The sequence below is a fragment of the Callithrix jacchus genome, chromosome 7 (assembly GCF_049354715.1).
Source record: "Callithrix jacchus isolate 240 chromosome 7, calJac240_pri, whole genome shotgun sequence".
Classification (NCBI taxonomy): Eukaryota; Metazoa; Chordata; class Mammalia; order Primates; family Cebidae; genus Callithrix; species Callithrix jacchus.
In genome coordinates, this window is record NC_133508.1 from 12,770,446 (window position 1) to 12,790,211 (window position 19,766).

The window sequence follows — 19,766 nt, forward strand, 5'->3', positions numbered from 1 at the left end:
TCGGCCTCCCAAAGTGCTGGGATTACAGGCTTGAGCCACCGCGCCCAGCCCTACTGTTAACATTATATCAACTGTCTCATCTGGCCTTAAGTATTTTGTTAAAAACCATATCAAAGTAAACTAAACTTTGAGAAATTAAACTCCAATGCAGAGTACAAATGAAATTATGCTTGTGGAGAGTTTCTTGCCATTATATTTTGAATTAATATATTTAGTCTTCCAGTCAACAGCTATTTATTAAGTAAGTTGCTATTATGTAGTAGAAATTCAATAAAAATGGTTTGCTCACTTTTTAAAGTAGTTTGCTCTTGAAACCTGGAATGAACTCGTCATCTATAGGAGTATTTTCCATACTTAAATTATTTATCTTAAATAAAATGGATTCACGTTTGTTCTTTAAAAAGCCTCAACACAGTTCATAATGTACTTCTATTCTCTTTTAATCAACTCCAGTACTATAGAATATCAGATTTCAGTTAAAAAAAAATTATCACAGGGTTTGCTCTCTGATCTTAAAAAAAAAAAAAACCCACAATTTAAGGTAAGTCTAAATAAAAAGAGGAATAGTCTAATTTGACTCTATCTCTACATCTGTCAATGCTTTGACTACATATGCAGACTAAAATGGTGATCTGATGTCAATGAACCCAAAGTGCTCTACCTCTTTTTTTTTGCCTGTACTTGGTTTCCTGGCCTGGGCCATGTCATCCACCAGTAACTTGCAGCAAAAAGATTCAGCTACTTCTCTTTGACAAGCAAAATCTTGCAAATCTTACAGAAACCTCACTAAAGCAGCTCTCACATGTTAACACATCAATTCTTTTCCTGGAGATTTATTTGTTTAGGAAGAAGCAGCATGTTCTATTTGCATGTATAGAAGGGACTGGTACAAAACCATTAAGTTTTTTTTTCCCCTCCCACTTACATGTAATGCTATGACGAACTAGCAAAAGAATAATTATTAGCCAAAACTTGCAACCAGTGGCTCCTCATTAACCAGAATCTTTTGGTGCATATGATGCTTAAATAATTAAAAATTGATGATTATAATTTTATCCATTTTTAAAAATAAATCCAACATTCTAATATGGTAGATTATAAAGTATATCCTAACCGATTATTCACTTCAAATATCTTATTGTTCACATTATATCCAAGAAAAAGATTACATAGTGATTTTTTTCAACCTCTTGTTTTCTGAAATAAAGTCCTTTGAGTCCTATCTGTCTAGAATTATTTAGGTGAAATTTTGCAGGACCTAAGAAGCTCGCTCGAGGGAAAATAATACCTTTGGAAATATAATCTGATGTTTTAATTCTCTCCTTTAGGTGATAGATTACTCTAAGGACTGCTGTAGAGTAGCCCAAATATTCTTTAAAAATATTTTCTGCTTAGTATACTGAATGACATAAAACAAGTTAACTCATTATTAATAAGTATCACTCATGGTTGAAGTCACTATAAAGCATATACTTGCAAGTTGATGGAAAAGAAAAATATACAGGTAAAAAGTTCTAATTATCAGATTATTCTTACCTAGCAGTATAGCTGTAAAAACATAACTGAATTCTTGTTTTTCTAAGTTAAAAAACATTGAGGCAAACTTGCCCCCTTGTTCCTTGCATATTTGTTGTATTATAAAAGCAGACCTTTATTGAGTATTCACTATGTGCCACGTACTATGCTTAAGTCTCTCTATATAAACATTTCTTTAAACCTTACAAAAACTCTTATGAGGCCCATATTTTGCTAAGGCTCAGAGAAACTGACTAATGTGTCAAGATTAAGGTAGAATATTGTGAAGCAAGGGCACAAATCTCACGTAAAGCTTTACCCTAACCTACCTAGTAAGAATATATTCCCTCCCTGCCTGTTCTGATAAGAAGTTGAAACCAAAGGAATATGATGTATTAAGTATACACAGTTAAAAAATTACCATTTAAAAATAAGGTAACTAAAACATTCATTTTATATTGAGTTATTTTACTGGATCATTATTTAACTAACGTTTCTCAACATGACAGTGTCAGGTAAGTGTGTGTTTACCTATGAAAGAACAGAACTACCTTTTGGGAAATTTATAGCATTTATAGGTTTCTCATAACTACACTTCTATTTAAATTCAATGAAGACTAAGTAAAAATTTACCACAGGGAGGAATAAGGTCCCTCATTGTGTAGCTTCTCTCTGCACTAATAACCTCCTGGCAAGACAGGTGACACTCCATGGACTATTCATTTAAATCCCTGCAAAGTAGGACTATTAGATCATGTAGCTGACTTCTGTCACTTTTTCCCCTTATCTCAATAGCTGTGTTAAATGAACCAAATAAATTGTATGTGAATTCTTTATTCATATTGTGGCTTTAGACCCTAACATCCACACCATTCATGGGTCAACTAATTTTTATGCACACTTTAGATACTTACACACATTCTGAGATCACAAGATTACTTTAGTCTATGTCTTTAACCGAGCCCTGTGACGTATGGAATGGCCACATTCTGAGACCCTTCTGCCCACTGTACTACAAATTCAGTCTGAGCACTAATGTGCTTCTGAAGTTCAACAGTGTCAGTTATTACAAATGTCCTGTTTAGTAAACAATATTTGGAAACAATTTATCTTAGAATGTATTGCTGGCAGCATAATGTCCTTTTTTTTATTTTTTGCCAATTTAAAATAAACTTCATCCATCTCTGATGGAGAAATCATCAGACTTTCTTAAGGACTTCATAAACACAGCTGTGACCACTGAACGTAGGGTCATGAATTACCTCTGGTGGTGGTGGCCAAAGAAGCGAACGTCAACTTGATTGTCCTCTTTCTGCATGACTTTGGCTGGCCAAAACCCAAAACCTTTCATTTTAGCCCAAACCAGCTCATGATTAGGTATCTGGAAATTAAACGTTTTACCTTGTTATATTACTTTTAAAGTATTAAATGCAAGTGTACCATTAATATTAAACTAGTCAAGTATAATCTATATTTCAAAAGTATTTCTTTTGTAACTCCTAAACACATATGAAATTTTTTTTTCTAGGATTGACTGATTTTACCGTTAAGAAAAACACCAAAAAATTTATATTTGCATCAGGGTGCCAACATGAGCCTTATTCCTCAGAAGAGGTTGGGACTGGAGCATGGCAGCCCCTGAAACCAAGGCCATCCACATGCATGACAGTGGCAAACAGAGCACCTGCTTTGCCAAGTGCAGCCAGAGGGGCCAGCAGCATCAGCACCCCCTGGGAATTTGTTAGAAATGGGGAAATTTTAGTTCTGCACAGCACTGTCTCGCAGAACTGGCTCTCTCAGGCAGCCAAGGCTGCTGGCCAAGAATGCTCAGAGGCCCTTTGTCTTCACCGCCCGGCTTGAAGCCGTATCATTTTGGGGAAATTATACAACTACAGACAAATGCAAAGCCTTAGGTCTCTCATGAAAGAATGAAAGGAAAAACAAAAATTCACGATATTAAGGGACCCAGATGCTGGGTGTGGTGGCATGTGCCTGTGGTCACAGCTACTCTGGAAGCTGAGATGGGACAATCACTTGAGCCTGGGCAAGGTCAAGGCTACAGTGAACCAAGATCATACCACTGTACTCAAGCCTGGGCAACAAGAGTGAGACCCCATCTCAAAAAGGAAAAGGACCCAATATCTATTTTTATTCAATATCTCATTTTAAAATCAGAAATGGATAACAAGCCCTGTTATTTTTTCCTTTCAGTTGTTTATACTCATTAAAACCATCTATATTATGATATTTAAAAAATTTAGGGAGTATTAAAATCTTTAACCAAACTGGAAATAAACTTTATATGCTTAAGAGATAAAAAACAAAAATCACAAAATTTCACATACACAAGGATAACAGAACCAATTGTCAGGACGAGCATTTGACAAATAAAAGCAATTCTTGCAAAGCTGTAGTTCATCCAGCTGAAAAAGAAGAGAAACTATTTTAGCCTACATAAAATATACATACACATTAAAGTAAATAAAATGTATCCATGTAAATTAACATTCATGTACATAAGTGGTGTTGAATCCTTAATCTTTTAAGCTTAAAGTTTTCAATAAATGGTACTGGAAGAACCTGCCAGTGTCCTCTTAGAACCATCTCCCTGGTCTCAGCCTACACGTGGAATAGAAGCCTAGTCTGACCAGGCCCTGCCCCAACTTCACAAGTTAGCACTTCAGAGTGAATATTCTTCAGGAAGGTAACAATGTCTACTACCAATCACAGCAGTCCTTACTTTGCCTCATTCTCTATTTTATTACCTTGTTTCTTTCACAGCATTCTTTTACTACTTGTAAACAGACATATTTTATCTGTTTTTTTTTTTTTCTTTTTCCCAGTCTCCTCCTTCAGAATGTGGCTCTATGAGAGGAGGCCTGCACTGTGATCACCTGTTATTCCTCCTCACATACTGCCTGGCACATAAGAGGCACTCAGTAAATACTTATTGAACAAATAAAAAACAAAATTCAAATTTGAAATGAATTCACAAACAAAACTTTTTGTATAAACTGAGGAACTTCTGCAAAGATAATATGGTTATAGGTGAGTGTTTTAAGTAAGACCTCTAAAAAATATACTTTCTTAAATGTCCTTCGCTTATTGTATGAATGTGTGCTTTGTTGTTCGGTTGGGTTTGTTTTTGCCTATGCAGTTTAAGAGGGATGCAAATTTGGATCCTTCCTTAGAGGAGGGTAATGTTTACTGCACGTCTGCCCAAGCAGACACATTCACATGCAGCATCTAGCTAACGCAACAGTTCTGAAGGTGACTGAGAGTTTCCTTGTGGAAGTTAATAGTAACTAAATCTGACTCCCAAGATTTCTCTTCAGTTTTGCCAGAATTTTTTTTTTTTATATTTGCATTATCTTCCATGTATGGACAAACATGAAAATAAAAGACATTTAAAGGAAATGGCACAATTAAAATGTAGGTAAAAGTGGAATCCTGAAATAAATTAATTTCAATTAGGGAAAGAGTGCAATTATTGGGTACCTCATGACACGTGTCTTTATATAGCATCCTCGCAATGTCAGCTTGCTCACTGTCTGCTGTAATTAAAGACAGATATTAGCAATAAGCAATGGTCTGCAAATATAAGACTCAAAATTAGTATTTTTCTTTCAGTTTGCAAAAGTAGACATCTACCATTTCAAACCAAAATGTCTGTTTAAAATAACGACAGCAAAATAAAAGTACACAGGCAGTTTTTGTTTTCCATCCAATACAACCACTAATTCCCTAGGTAGAGAGTGACCTTATCTTTGGATAATGTGATACTGATGGGGAAACAATCAGAATTAATCACAGTGCTTATGAAAAAAAAACTTCTCAGCTAAAACAAATACATATAAAACTGTAAAGAAAAATTACATTTTCATCGAGTATACTGTGATTTTTGTCTTTGGCCAGTCCATTCTATAATTGACATCACAAGATATTCGTAAGCTTATACTCTAACATTACTGCTTATTAAAGTATTAATTCTTTGACTATAATGTTTTATAAAAGATATTGCTTAACATGGAATGGAAATGGTATGTTTTAAAAGGCATACAGAAAGAAAACACAAAAATATTCAACCTCCATAGAAAATCACTGTATTGTGGAGAAGCAGTTGAGCATCAGCTTTGAACTCTTCATAACTTCGGTATTTCCCTTCATTCACTTTCTGCAGGGGGCAAAAACAGAATGACAAAAAGAGTTACCAGTAGAAAATACTTGCCTGGACTAAGTTCACAGGACAAGCAGACTTTTCTAGGATGACATCAGGTTGACTGCTGCCATCTCACACTATTGACAGAGAATGTGTGTGAAAGAAGCCAACAACTCCACCTGCAGTTTGAATAATACAGTGAATGAAGCATGGCAGGTTGGATATCCCCCAGAAACACATATATTAATTTTTCAGAGTGAACTTTAATGGCTTGAACATCTCATCTGACAATAGTGTAGAAAGCTGCTGCTAAGCTTTGTAAAGCATGAATGCTTGGGCCAGTGTGGGTGATGAGACCCTAAGCACACACCTGTCATTCTTTTTCAATCTCAATCTTCCTGTGTTGTAAACAGAACTGTTAGCCTCTGTGACAGTTTACCATAAACTACTAAGAAAGATTTATCATTCTGAATTGGGGCCAAGAATTGGTTTATACATCATTTTAAAGTAACATCTCAGGTGTTCATCTCTGTGCCAAATCTTAGAGGATTTCAACAGGAAGGAACCTGCATGAGTAAAGGCAGTGGGGCAGAAGGGGTACCTGGGTTCTTACATATACTGAAGAGGTCTTACAGTTTAGGAGAAGAGGCAGTGGGTGGGGCTACAAAATCTGGAGGTGGGAGGTAAAATTAAAATTACTTGGTTTTGTTCCAGGATTTGCCAGTTACTTTTAAGGGAAAAACCTTCATTTACCCTTATATTGAAAAAATACAGCCATAGTCTTTCTCAAGTACTAAGGAAACTTGTAAGATGATTTAAAATTATTCCTGTGGTCTCCCTATAGGCTATTATGACCAACCTTAAGATTTTAAATTTCCAACATGACATATGAGGTACAAAATTAGTAATTCAGCAACCCTGACTGGAAAGGTATCTGTCAGTTCTGTTTTTGATTTTGTTGCAATTTGTTACTAAACACGAACAAACTAATAATCCTCAACTACAATTGGTAAAATTAAGCCCTTTAAGAATAACTTTTCTAAGCATATTCTTTGTTTTGTTCATTTTATTGTTTCCCCAGACTACAGATTAACTCTATGCTCTTACTTTTTTTCTGAGAGGAACTCTCAGGTACCACTGCTAAACCTGGGAAACATTCTTTACACCTGTAATATTAAATTGCCTAGGCTGTAAGGCACTTTCTTAAATTAACAAGGATCAAGAAGCTCTATGTTGCTGATCTTTAAAACCAGGCCTTTTAAAGATGACACCTAATTTGCATTAGAGTAAGCACATGAAATTTACAAAGTAATAATGCTTCATTTGTTAGGTATGCCTGTCTTTTGTTTTAAGAAATAAGTGGAAAATGGTGCATTTTGAAGGAAAGAGGAGGAACCAAAATCTACTTAACTGCTAAATTATTCTTTAGCTTGTTAGTTAAAAAGATTTACTTGAAGTGGAAATAAAAGAAACTGGTTTTACCTCTTGAATGGTCGGAACGTCCACAGCTGAGTGCACCAGCCTCCTGTACATCGGGTGTTTATTGTCCTTCCCCTTTTTATTAAGATCTATAGCCTAAGAGGGTGTTAGTACATCAATTTAAATGTGGTTAAAGGAAGGCAGGTAAGACATCAATTCCCAAAGCTCAAAATACTGTCTGTCTTTTTATTTTTTTATTTTTCTAGAGACAGAGTCTCGCCATCTTGCCCACACTTGTCTTGAACTCCTGGGCTCAAGTGATCCTCCTGCCTTGGCCTCCCAATGTGCTGGGATTACAGGCGTGAGCCATGGTGCCCGGCCAATATTTTCTACCTTTAAAGCAAAATCTCTGAGGAAGTACTTCAAAACTTTACAGAAAAAATGTACATATATTACTATATAGTTTAATATGACATTCCTTAAGGTTGTGATAAAATATTTTGAAAAGTTCCCTTTCATTTTAAAGAGTCATCATCATCAATGAAAATCTTCATTCTGATGAAAGAAACTCAAAAATGTAAATTTTTCTGATCTCATGAAGCTTATGTCAAAATGTCTATGTCAAGAACAGACAAAAAAAATCTAACTGCCTGTTACAGAACCGTTTACTGCAGTAAAGAAATATGATGGGGATACTCTCCACACTTCATATTGCTATATACATATTTGTTACTTCTCGATCATTCAACTTTGAAAGAATGAGCCACACTGAAATATGTTTTGGGATATTCTGAAAGCTTCCCTGAGCAGGACTCACCCTCTCCTTCATGCGGGAGACAATGAATCTCAGGTATGTGCCCATCTCCTGTTTGTTTGTATTCTTCTTCTTAATGCTCTATTGAAAAAAAAAAATAAAGGGTACAAAATCTGATCATTCATATGTCTATATGCATGTAAAAAACAAATGAAACACTGAGATAGTAGGCAAAGAGTTTATTAAAAGATGCACTTTTTCCAGCATATTTGACAAAGAAAAATATTTGATATTTGCATATCAAAAACAGCATCTAATGTAACAAGGTGAGAATTTAAAAATATTATATTGTGCTTGATATAATATCCTTAGACAATTATAGATTTTTTTCTTGGTATTTTAAAACCTAAAATAATTTTTAGATAAACAAATGTAATAGACATAATAGAGAATCACTTATTTTGCAAACAGTATCAATGGCTAAAGTCCTTTGGGGGAACATATAGCAATAATAAATGGTGTGTTTCAATGTAACATTATTCTTTAAAAGGTGATTTTAAAAATCTGTTTCACTTACTATGTACAGTGCAGCTGCACACACTAACATCTCCATTTCTTAGTATCATGGATCTATTCAGTAATAATTCCAATTTCTCAAGCCAATTAGGTTCTTAACTTCAATGCTCAAAAAGTCTAACTTCACATGAAGAAAAAAATATAAGATTCTACCCCTCTTACATCTAAACAGCTAGGAAACAAGGACAAGTGTGCCTATTTAACTTAGTCAAAGTCCCAATAGGACAATAGCCTGAAGGAAGCAAAGGCAAAATGGCAAGCACTCAAATATAATCAGCTCATACTGCAGAGGAAATGAGTGCGTGTGGGCACTGTTTTAGTAGATGCTTGAACTTTTCCAGGTAACTAAATGATTCTCTGCCCAATGGTATAATTCTTCCCAAAAGAACTTTAAACATAGGAAGTCACTTTAGTATGCTAAATACAGTAAAAGACAAATATTTCTCACATGACAGAACTTTCAGCTAGGGCTTAAGTGAATTGATTATACATACATACAATGTTTACATACACATAAAATATCTAACTAACAAGTGGAAACACATTTTATTAGTGAGAAACTAAACTTAATTTCATGTACCTGATGTCTGCGCTGCACCTTCCTGACTCCGCTTCTCACCTAGGTTCTCTGGCAGTGCAGTCAGTGCTCTCTTATGCGGCTTTGTGGCCTGTGTCCACAGCTGCTACGTTTATGCCAACTATAGAGTAGTTCATCTCAACTCTGGACTTGCATCAGAGATATAGAATGAATTTTTTTTTTTTTGACAGAGTCTCACCCTGTCGCCCAGGCTGGAGTGCAATGGCACGATCTCAGCTCACTAGCAGCTCTCTGCCTCCCAGGTTCAAGTTATTCTCCTGCCTTACCTTCCCAAGTAGCTGGGATTATAGGAACCCGCCACCATGCCTGGCTAATTTTTTGTATCTTTAGTAGAGACGGAGTTTCACCATGTTGGCCAGGCTGGTCTTGAACTCCTGACCCTGTGATCCGCCCACCTCAGCCTCCCCAAGTGCTGGGATTACAGGTGTGAGCCACCAAGCTCTGCCTGGACTGAACTTTTATAAAATGCAGCTGGGCTTCACCCCAAGAATCTGGGTTATGATTTCTAGAGGCAGGGCCTGTGATGTGTATCTGCTTGTTCATTTGCTTATTCCTCAAGTGACTGAGTACCCATGGCATAAATATGGAATATAAAGTGCAATGAAATTTCCAGAACCCAAGGTTTATAATCTTTTTGTGGGAGTTGGGGGGGGGAAGAAACTGATATAACTTGAGAATTCTTTTTGAAAACTAACAGAAGAACATAACTGAATTTAAAATGAGTAACAGAGCCACATGAAGGGGAATCTGAAGAACTAACTCAAGTAATTTATTAGCACTGTATTTGGCCATCTGCATTGCTTAGAGACAAAACTTTAAACAAACACTGAACTCTAGTTATTAAGTCTGTTTACTCAGCAGCATTGGTTAGCAACCTTAAAAATTTTTTTTTAATTTTAATTGGCAAAATGAAATTCTATATACTTATGGTGTGCAATGTGATGTTTTGAAATATGTGCAATGGTGAAACAGAGGAGATTGGTTTTTGTAGTGAGAACACTTAAAACCACTCTCATTTTAACAAGATCCCCAGTGATTCTCACACACACACACACACACACACACGCGCGCACGTGTGCAAAATATTAACGGGCACCTTTTATACACTAGACTGCAGTAAAAAATGATGCTGTTTTTGCATTCTGCATCTCACACAGGACGGCAGAAGGCACTCTCTTCCTGGATCTGAAGCAGTCCGTTATTAATGCTTTTGAACAAATAGTCTTACCAGTATAGACATCCTTTAATGCATTGCTTTCTATACTAAATAAGCAGTTTGATGAACTGTCAGATAAAGGAAGAGAAAAGGTAAGAAGGTTGGAGATGGCTACATTCTTCTTGGCACTTATAAAATCTACATTCTTTTTAAAGGAAAGGAAAATAAAAACACATGCTTCTAGCTACATGGCCTTCTCTCATGCCAATTCAAACACTGGATACACTACTAAAACTGATTTCAAACATCAATGTCATCATTAAAGTATGAACTTATATAAATTAAGACATAATAGCAATCTACACCAGGTTAGAAGTCTTGTAATACTATCACAGTGGGGTTATGGTTCCTTTAATAGGAAACATATTATTCAAAGGAAATATACAACCAACACTGTTATATAGCACTGAAATATAATTTTAATAGTCACTAAATATCATGCACAGCCTTCTGTCAATTCAACAGGGCAGGAATCCCTTCCCCTCTGGATTTTAGCTCTAGGCTCTGTGGTCCCCATGAGTAGCAACAGTAGGAGACGAGGCCTGACCCTGCTTACCAGACTCACTACATCCAGCACAAAACCTCTTGCTTCTGTCTCAAGGTACTGTGCACTGACTGTATTATGTGCAGGAGTTTTTTGTTTTTTGTTTTTTTTTCCTTTCTGCACTTTAAACATAAATCTATTAAGTATTTCACTCTGTTAAATTGAATCTAACCTCTCTTGTTTCTAATTCTGTAGAAAAGAAAGCAATCCAATGTTTCTATATGGGCAAAGATTATGTACTGTTAGAATCAGAATTTTATATCAGAATTAATATTGCTATAGCTAAAACATCTTAAGTACATTGTTCTTACTTTGAAATGGCAGTATGGAAGTTTAGGTAACACTTGTTCATGTAATTATCCAGTTTAAATAAAGGTCTATATTCAGTTCCTACTCTCTTTAAATGGATAACATAAATTGTGCATATTACACACTCTCAAAAACTTTGGTTCTGTTTAAACATTTTAAAATGAATTGCTAATTTGGTGTAACCATGTGCAAGCAACATTTCCTTATTTTTGGAAAGACAGAATGCATACACAGTGCATGTTGAGGGCCTTAATTTCACAAAACGAAATGGCATAATAGAGGATGAAAGTCTGATTTTGTTTCATGTTTAAATTTGCTTAGAGCTACTTTGCTAGAGTATCTCTCTCCTTCTGAGTGCAATTAAAAGTGATAATCTAAGCTTGGAAAAATGACTGAGTAAAGTATGGAAAGGAAACAAGGTCAACTGGATAAGGCCCACCCCATTTCTCAACTCTGATGAAACTTTCAAAATTCTTTCAAGATATTACCTTCATAACTACTCCAGGAATGTCTTATACCTCATTAACAAAGCACCACTCTATGTCTACTTCTAAAAAGTCCTAGAACGAGCAAAACATATTCCTCATGGAAAATAATCAGAACAATGGTTGTTTGGGGGAAGAGGGCTTGGGTATGAGATCAACTGGCTGAGGAATGAGATCAAGCTTCCCCGTAGCTTGATGGGACTTGGGTTGCACCAGTGCACGCTCTTGTCTGTTCTTCAAATGACACACCTAAGACTTGTGCATGTCAGTGTAATGTAAATTTTATCTCAAAGGAAAAAGCCCACCAACGTCTTAGGTGCCACCTAAGAAATTCTGATAAAATTGGTTGTGAGATGAGGTCTAGGCATTCACAGTCCTAAAAGCCCGCAGGGGTTTCTGATAGGTGTGATTAAGAGCACTGCCTTGGGCCAGGCGTGGTGGCTCAAGCCTGTAATCCCAGCACTTTGGGAGGCCGAGGCGGGTGGATCACAAGGTCAAGAGATCGAGACCATCCTGGTCAACATGGTGAAACCCCGTCTCTACTAAAAATACAAAAAATTAGCTGGGCATGGTGGCGCGTGCCTGTAATCCCAGCTACTCAGGAGGCTGAGGCAGGAGAATTGCCTGAACCCAGGAGGCGGAGGTTGCAGTGAGCCGAGATCGCGCCATTGCACTCCAGCTTGGGTAACAAGAGTGAAACTCTGTCTTAAAAAAAAAAAAAAGAAAGAAAGAGCACTGCCTTAACTCCCTAAGAGACTTCATCATATAAATATGGACAGGCACACACTGGTCCAGCAGCCCTGATTTTAACCTTTGCTGGTGTTCCGAGAAGGTGTAAAGTGGTGTATCTTCAAAAGCTCTTTTAAAGGGATCTTGAGGTTAACCTAAGTTTTTATTTTGAATCCCCACTTAACAGCTCTAGGATAGTCTCAATCTACTTAATCGCACAAAGGAATACTTCTCTCATTATATATGCTAAGGTGCTATCAGTTTAAGTACTTGAGGGTTATTTTTTTGTTTTTAATAGTTAGAAACTTCAATGATTTGGGCTGTAGAGAAGGACTGACCAAAAGGACTATTTCGCAGTCAAAGGAGATTATTTTGTTGAAAGCTTCCATGTTCCATTTTTTTAATTTGTTGCCCCATCCACCTTTTTTGGTGATAAGTGGGGTATCCTATTCCAGACAACATGAAGCCCTTCTCAAGCACTGCTCTGTGATGGGTCTCACACCACCCAAGGGAAGGCCACAGGGGCTGACAGAAGCTGCTCCCAGATTCACAGGCTGAGGGGCTTTCTCGGTGAACTGACACAAAAGAGAAGACTCTCAACAGAACCAAAATCTCTCCCAGTGATTTGTAGGAACAAAACATTTGCTGTAAGATGCTTTCACGTTTGATAAACCTGTGGGTTTTCTTTCTAGTTATCACTTAGAGATTTGACATTGCACATTCTGACCCAGGGCTGTATGTGATTTTGGGGGATTTTTAAGGGAACAAGCTGTGCAGCTGCCTTCCGTGGCATTCACACTGAAGTGATTCAGCTGGTTCTTGTCAGCCAGACCAAAACATAGTCAATGACTGAGAAAAAGCTACAACTAAGAGAGAGGTAGTTTCTGAGGTAAACTAAGCAGATAGCTCTTGACGACAAGGTCAGAAAAACATAGAAACAATGCCTTATAATATGTACAGTTATCAGACTTTGAAGAATTATTCCTATTCTCTATTTGCAGGCTTGAGGATTCTTCAACCAAGGACTCCCTGTAACAGGGTTCAGGCAGAATCCAGAGGTCATATCACCTGCTGGCATGTGGGAGTGATTGTGGTCAACTTTTACAAATACTCAAGAAAGAAACATTCTATATCATGGCAAAGTTGTTGTAACTATTTAAAAGTGACCATAATCACATCTCTGAAGCACTGCTGTAGATGTTTATGTAAGAACTAAAGTAGATGTTGGGGCTGCCCTCTTTTAAGGAAAAAAATAATAGAAAATTTGAACATCTTCCACAAGGGATTCTTAAGCCAGTTATAAAGTAATTGCCAGGCAACACTGAATCAGATGATTCTAGGTAGAAACAACAGACAAAGCATGAATCAAGTAACTCAGACATACCTGGTGCCCTTTGGTGTTTCTGCCTGGAAGACACTATTGGCCACTCCTGATCTTGTCAAAATTTATCCATAGCTGATTATTGATAATGATGCCCAAGGATCATTACTTAAAGGAGCACTGAGGACTAAAGACCTTTATTAGTACAGAATTTTCAGTTCTTTATAGAAATCTAGTTTTTCAGTCATAGAAACCTATTTTGGCAGAAAATGAACTTGTGGAAACCTTGGTCGTTTTGGCTTACTGAGTATCCTAAAGAAGGAAAGAAGTTCAAAACTGGAAATCCAGACTTCTTTTTTCAGGCATATATATCTATGCAGCTAGAGTTCACCTCAGCCAAGTCCCCACATCTGTGATTAAACAAGACAAGTGCTTCAAACTTTCTTGGCCACTTCCAATACCCAGAATATTATTTCCACAACAAACTAGACCAAAAGTCAACAAACATTTTGTGTAAAGGGCCAGATAGCAAATTTTAGGCTTTGCGACCATGTGGTTGGTCTCTGTCTACAATACAGTTCTGCTGTTGTAATGACAAACCAGTCATGCATAATGGATACATCACATGAGTGTAGCTGTGTTCAAAGAAAACTTTTAGATACTAAAATTTGGATTTTTTTTATTTGCACGTCACAAAGTATTATTCTCTTGTCAGTTTTCTTCAACAGTCTAAAAATGTAAAAGCCATTCTTAGCTCATGAGCAGTGCAAAAACACAGGCTGACCCCCGAGGGACTAAGTTTAGTGAAGACAGCAGTGTCCATAATGTCAATTTCAGTGTTCTTTTGCAACAGCCTTGTATAGCATCTGGCATACAGAAAATGTTTGATACGTATCAGTTGAATTGAACTGGCGCCAGTCATTTCTGTCTTCGTTGCCTACTAGAGAAACTTTTCCATGCAGTTCAACTCAAGAATATGAGGACCCATCTAAAATGTGAAGCAACTTCTCACACCCAAGTCTGTGTCAGCATATTCTGACTAACATAAATAATTTTATTTCTGATGTGTGAACCATTTCATTGTCAGATGACACTGAAATATCAATTGCTGACTACTATCAAGAATAATGTCGGCTGGGCGCGGTGGCTCAAGCCTGTTATCCCAGCACTTTGGGAGGCCGAGGCAGGTGGATCACGAGGTCGGCAGATCGAGACCATCCTGGTCAACACGGTGAAACCCTGTCTCTACTAAAAATTACAAAAAAATTAGCTGGACACGGTGGCGTGTGCCTGTAATCCCAGCTACTCAGGAGGCTGAGGCAGGAGAATTGCCTGAACCCAGGGGGCAGAGGTTGCGGTGAGCCGAGATCGCGCCATTGCACTCCAGCCCGGGTAACAAGAACGAAACTCCGTCTCAAAAAAAAAAAAAAGAATAATGTCACCTACAGCTCACTGAAATATTAGTGAGCATAGTCACCTGTGGTACTTACTGGAAATGTAGATTCCTGAGCCTTATCTCCAGAGCCTGTCTGAGTGGGAACCCTGGAGACTGTGTTTTAAACAAGCATGCAAGGTGATTCCTGTACAGGTAGCCTCTAGATCTTATTTGTAGAAATACTAATCTACATATAAACCACCTATATCCATATTAGGGATTAAACATCTCCTAGATCTCCTCTATAATTATAATCACAGAACACAAGAATCAAAATTTATTCTGAGTTATTATTTTAAAATTTAGAACATAAAGGAATCAAAATCACAGAGGCTGTTTTTCTATTTAGATTCTATGTTGTTACAGAAATCAAGACGCTCTGGAATATCCTCCAGACCCACTTGCAACAATGGAATATAAAGGAATTACATAGAATTTATAAGAAACCCCAATAATAGATACTTTTAAAGTGAAGCTGGTTTATTGGAAGTGGTGATGAGTGGCCCTATCCTGCCACGTCTCCCTTCAAATCACTAAGACTGAAGTAGCCCATCAGTGAAAATCATTTTCTAAAACCATTTTGTAAAGATATATAGATTCCTGTTAAGTTTTTTCACTCCCAATACTGACACACTGAAATCGCCTACCTATTAGACCAGAAGAACAGTACATCACACCAATTGCCAGTATTAATGGTAAAAAAACTCGACCTACCCACTTCTGCCTATAGAATGAATCACACTGAACTACACAGGATTCCACAGAGCTGCATCCTAACTCTTCCAGATTATCCACCAATAGGTATTTGCACTTGAGCTTCTGCGAATATTTTTCTGTTTTTAAGTTAAAAGAATCAAGTTTAAAAACCTCCTCTAAGCTATCACAAATATGCCTTATTACAGGTAAAAGTAGGAAAACTCAAGATAATTCAAATTACTAAAGAGGATCTTGAGGTGGATTCTTGGAGTATCCTGGCAAATATGACTCCAGTCACAGGTCACTCCCTAGTCAATAAGTTAGTCCTGTAGAATTACTAATGCACCAGACTTTTTCTTCCAGATTTAAAAAATATCACTGAATGCTACTGTGGCTGCATCTATATTTATTAATTTTTACAAAGCCAATTCTTTCTGCTCTAATGAAAGACAACAAATTTTGACTAACATTAAGAGTTCACATGACATGAGCAGCTTTGTAGCAGCCAGTCTGCTGTTGGGCTGACCTAGTAACTCTGAAAGCATCTCTCAACTATAGTCTACAAAACATACTGTGATAGAAAAAGCATGTAGTATTTCTAAATCCTCTACACACACACACACACACACACACACACACACACACACACTCTCTCTCCTCTCTCTCTCTCTCTCTCCCCCCCCTTCCCTCTCCCTCTCCCAAAATGGTATTTACCTACAGAGAGAAGGGTGCTATGCATGTCAGGAACTGTATCACTCAATATGAATGCACCTTTTCTGGTAACTTTAAGCCCCTTGGTGGCTTGCTATATGACTTAGGAATAGGAAAGGGAAGTCAGAAAAGTTTTATGGAACACAGGTTTTGTATCAACTTGTTCCTTTCCCCTCTATATAACACTAGTCTCCAAAGGAAGAACAAGACTGAAAGACAGAGGCAGAATGCATTCCTCAGTGGAATAAATCTTTCCATTCTTTTCAGAAAATGTCTTATGTCTCTGTGTTCAGGTCAAGGCATGAATATTACTTGCTCTCTGATTAACTGGGCTGACATCCAGCCTATGTACATACTACCTTCTCACTCCCTCTCATTCCTTCTGCACTGCAGAGGTAACACAAGGGAACTGTATGTACTTCGTAAATATTTTCAGTTCATCAACTTTGGAAACACTGAGTGAGCTTTCTATTTAATCTACATTAAGTTGTAAGCATCCGCATATAGGAACCAGCCCAACCTTCTCAATCCCTTAGTTAAAATAAAAGATAAACTTCAAATGAGATTCTAAACAAACCACCAAAAGGTGTATCACAAAGACCAAATACACCACCATCCAAAACATTTCACAGTGATATCCTTTCTGATCATAACTATTGTTAAATTCATCACAGGAAGGTAGTATCGAAAATATGTGAGCTTTTTTTCTTGTTTGGGCCTAGGTAGTTTTACACAGATTAGATAACAATACATGGGATTTTACAGTTTTATATTGTAGATCCAATTTTTAAAATCCTCTGGCTTTATCAATGTTCCCATTATTTTTTCCTCTGGTTAAGCTTGTGGTGAATAGCAAAAATGTCTTATAAAAGTGCCTGGCTTAGACACGATTTTTCTAAAATTAACTTTCTATTTTTGTTAGTATAAAATTATATGACCAAGTTGTCTTGCAAATTGTAAAAATATTTGATTAATGTTCATTAGTTGTTTTCAATACTATGTCTACTATTTAAGAAAATAATGGCTTTAATTTCTACTTATTTAAAAATCAAATCTCCATTCTAGATTTGTTAACATGTATCTTGAAGGTATAAGGTACTCACTTTTGGGGTGAAAATATTAATAAATTTCCCACATCAAAAAATGGCTGATCAGAAAGCAAGAGGAGTTATAGCTTCACAGTAGATATATAATAAGGAATTTATGTTCAAAGTATTTTCATTCAGCATTTGGCCCCATTTTTCATTCTAAACATTGTATGTGTATTCTCTTCACTTTGGGAATTTAAAGACTGTACTGTCTACATACCCAAAAGCATGAAAACCAAAGTCAGAAACAAATTTCTATCTCTAATTTAAACAGACAGATTTCATCATGTTTCTCTTTATCTCAACAACAAAAAGTTACACTATAAATGCCTCAAACATAACTTCCCCAGACCTAGGTCAACACTGACACACCAGTCTGTACCCAACTGAGAAAGCACTAGGTGGACTCCCAATGGTGAGTTTTAAAACAGTACATGAGGCTTAACATTCCAAGTTAAAATTTAATTTCAAATGCTTTCTATAAACTCCTGTGAGTCTATTTTTAAAGTATTAACTTTCCTGCAAAATATGTATCATTCTATTTTAAAAAGGGCAAGAGCAAATAAATTTTAGGAATACTTCCTACTAATGTGGAAGTACCACCAAATAGCTCTCTTCTTTGGATCTCAGTAGGCGCCTACTCATCAAGAACATGAGTCAGAGAATCAAGTGCTGCAAATATGGGAAAGCTTTTTGGATTAGATGTAGAACTAAAGTATTTTGAAATTATTAATAAAATCATTCCATGCAGATTCTTATTTCCTCATCTACACTTTGTGTTTCTACATTTGGTTACGTGGGCTGAGTTGATTCACCATACAATTTGTACGTTAACATAAATTTTAAACTTGTGGTCCTTAAACAGAGGAAAATGCCACCCAAAACATTTGTAGGGATGAGTCTTTTCCAGTTTTTAGAGACATACTGGAATAATATGTTCCCTCTGCATTCCCTTAACTTATTTACTTTGTCTTTTGTGACTTAATTTGATCCTTCTATTTCAAAGCGGGATGTAAATTAGTGATCTAAAGAACAGTAATATAAAATTTTAATATTATAAAGCAATTTTAAAAATCCAAGACAATACTCTTTGGAGGGATTTCAGTGGAGCAGTATTCATTTCAGTGGCCCAAATATGGAAAAGAAAACAAGTAGCTCATTGTGATTTTCCCATTTACTTACTTTCTGTATAACTCACTTACTGTAAAAGCACATCATACAAAATTTAAAGCCCTAAATTCTATTTCATAATGACACATTTTAGTGCAAATATGAAAACTACATTTATCTGAATTTGAATGGGGCAATAACATGAATCTACAACTCTTCTAAGTTATGAAATCAAAATTCATTTATGTAAGGAACACACACATATTAAAGAGGAGGAAATAGAGGCCTACTTTCAAACCATGTCTCCAAATTCTTAACCTAAAAAGTGCCAATGATTTTGGGTAAAAATCTACACTTTGTTTTGCTAAATAGTTTTTTTCAAAGTTAATCTGCTGACTTGTTATGAGATATTTGAGCAAAAGCAACATTATGAGGTATCATAGCCACTAATCTGTGCAAGACAGTGTTTGCTATACAATCTGATGTGTATACTAGGGAGAGGAAGGGTGGGGAGTCACGTAGTTATATGCTTCTTTTAGAACTCTCCAAGTCATAACTCTGGCATGATGGGAAGACAAATGCCAGGCCACTCTCAAGAGGCCAATATTTGATACATAAAGATGTTTCTCTTGGGGTGGTATAGGCATTTAGAACATGAATGTTCTAAAACTGCACTATCTAATATGGTAGCCACAAGCCACATGTAGCAAACTGAAATCCAGTTCTTCGGTCTACAAGTCACATTCAAGGGCTCCACAGACACGTAAGGTTAATGGCTCACACTGCATAACACAGGGATCTTTTCCCCCACCAAAGAGGCTCTTGAACAGCCCTGCTCTATAAGGCAGGGTGCCAGCCCAGCAGGCTGGCTGCCCAGGGGCTTCTTATGACAGACTGCCTTGACCATGAATTACACTATCATGATTTTCACCAGCAGGCTTGCAAACCAGCAAGCATGTAGCACATGGACACATACACAATGCAAGCACACATCTGTCTCTAACCATGGCTTCAAAGGATAAAATGACTTTGTATCTGAAAATGAAGCAAAATTAAAATGAGGCAGCTGGTACGGTGGCACATGCTTATAATCCCAGCACT

The 19,766-nt window shown here is 36.8% G+C and overlaps 1 protein-coding gene across 50 annotated transcripts in view; it reads right to left on the reverse strand.

The window, feature by feature from the left end:
- Positions 1-19,766, reverse strand: part of ZMYND11 (zinc finger MYND-type containing 11) — a 127,551-nt gene that overhangs the window by 9,409 nt on the left and 98,376 nt on the right. For 26 of the 50 annotated variants that reach the window (XM_035252752.3, XM_078329421.1, XM_078329430.1 and 23 more), the window contains 6 exons: positions 7,911-7,988; positions 7,157-7,249; positions 5,602-5,689; positions 5,014-5,069; positions 3,861-3,938; positions 2,778-2,896 (listed from right to left, as the gene is read on the reverse strand). In XM_035252752.3, the coding sequence (XP_035108643.3) occupies positions 2,778-2,896; positions 3,861-3,938; positions 5,014-5,069; positions 5,602-5,689; positions 7,157-7,249; positions 7,911-7,988 (512 nt within the window). The remainder of the gene's footprint in view (positions 1-2,777; positions 2,897-3,860; positions 3,939-5,013; positions 5,070-5,601; positions 5,690-7,156; positions 7,250-7,910; positions 7,989-19,766) is intronic. The other 24 variants (XM_078329435.1, XM_078329438.1, XM_078329414.1 and 21 more) reach the window with 1 other exon arrangement.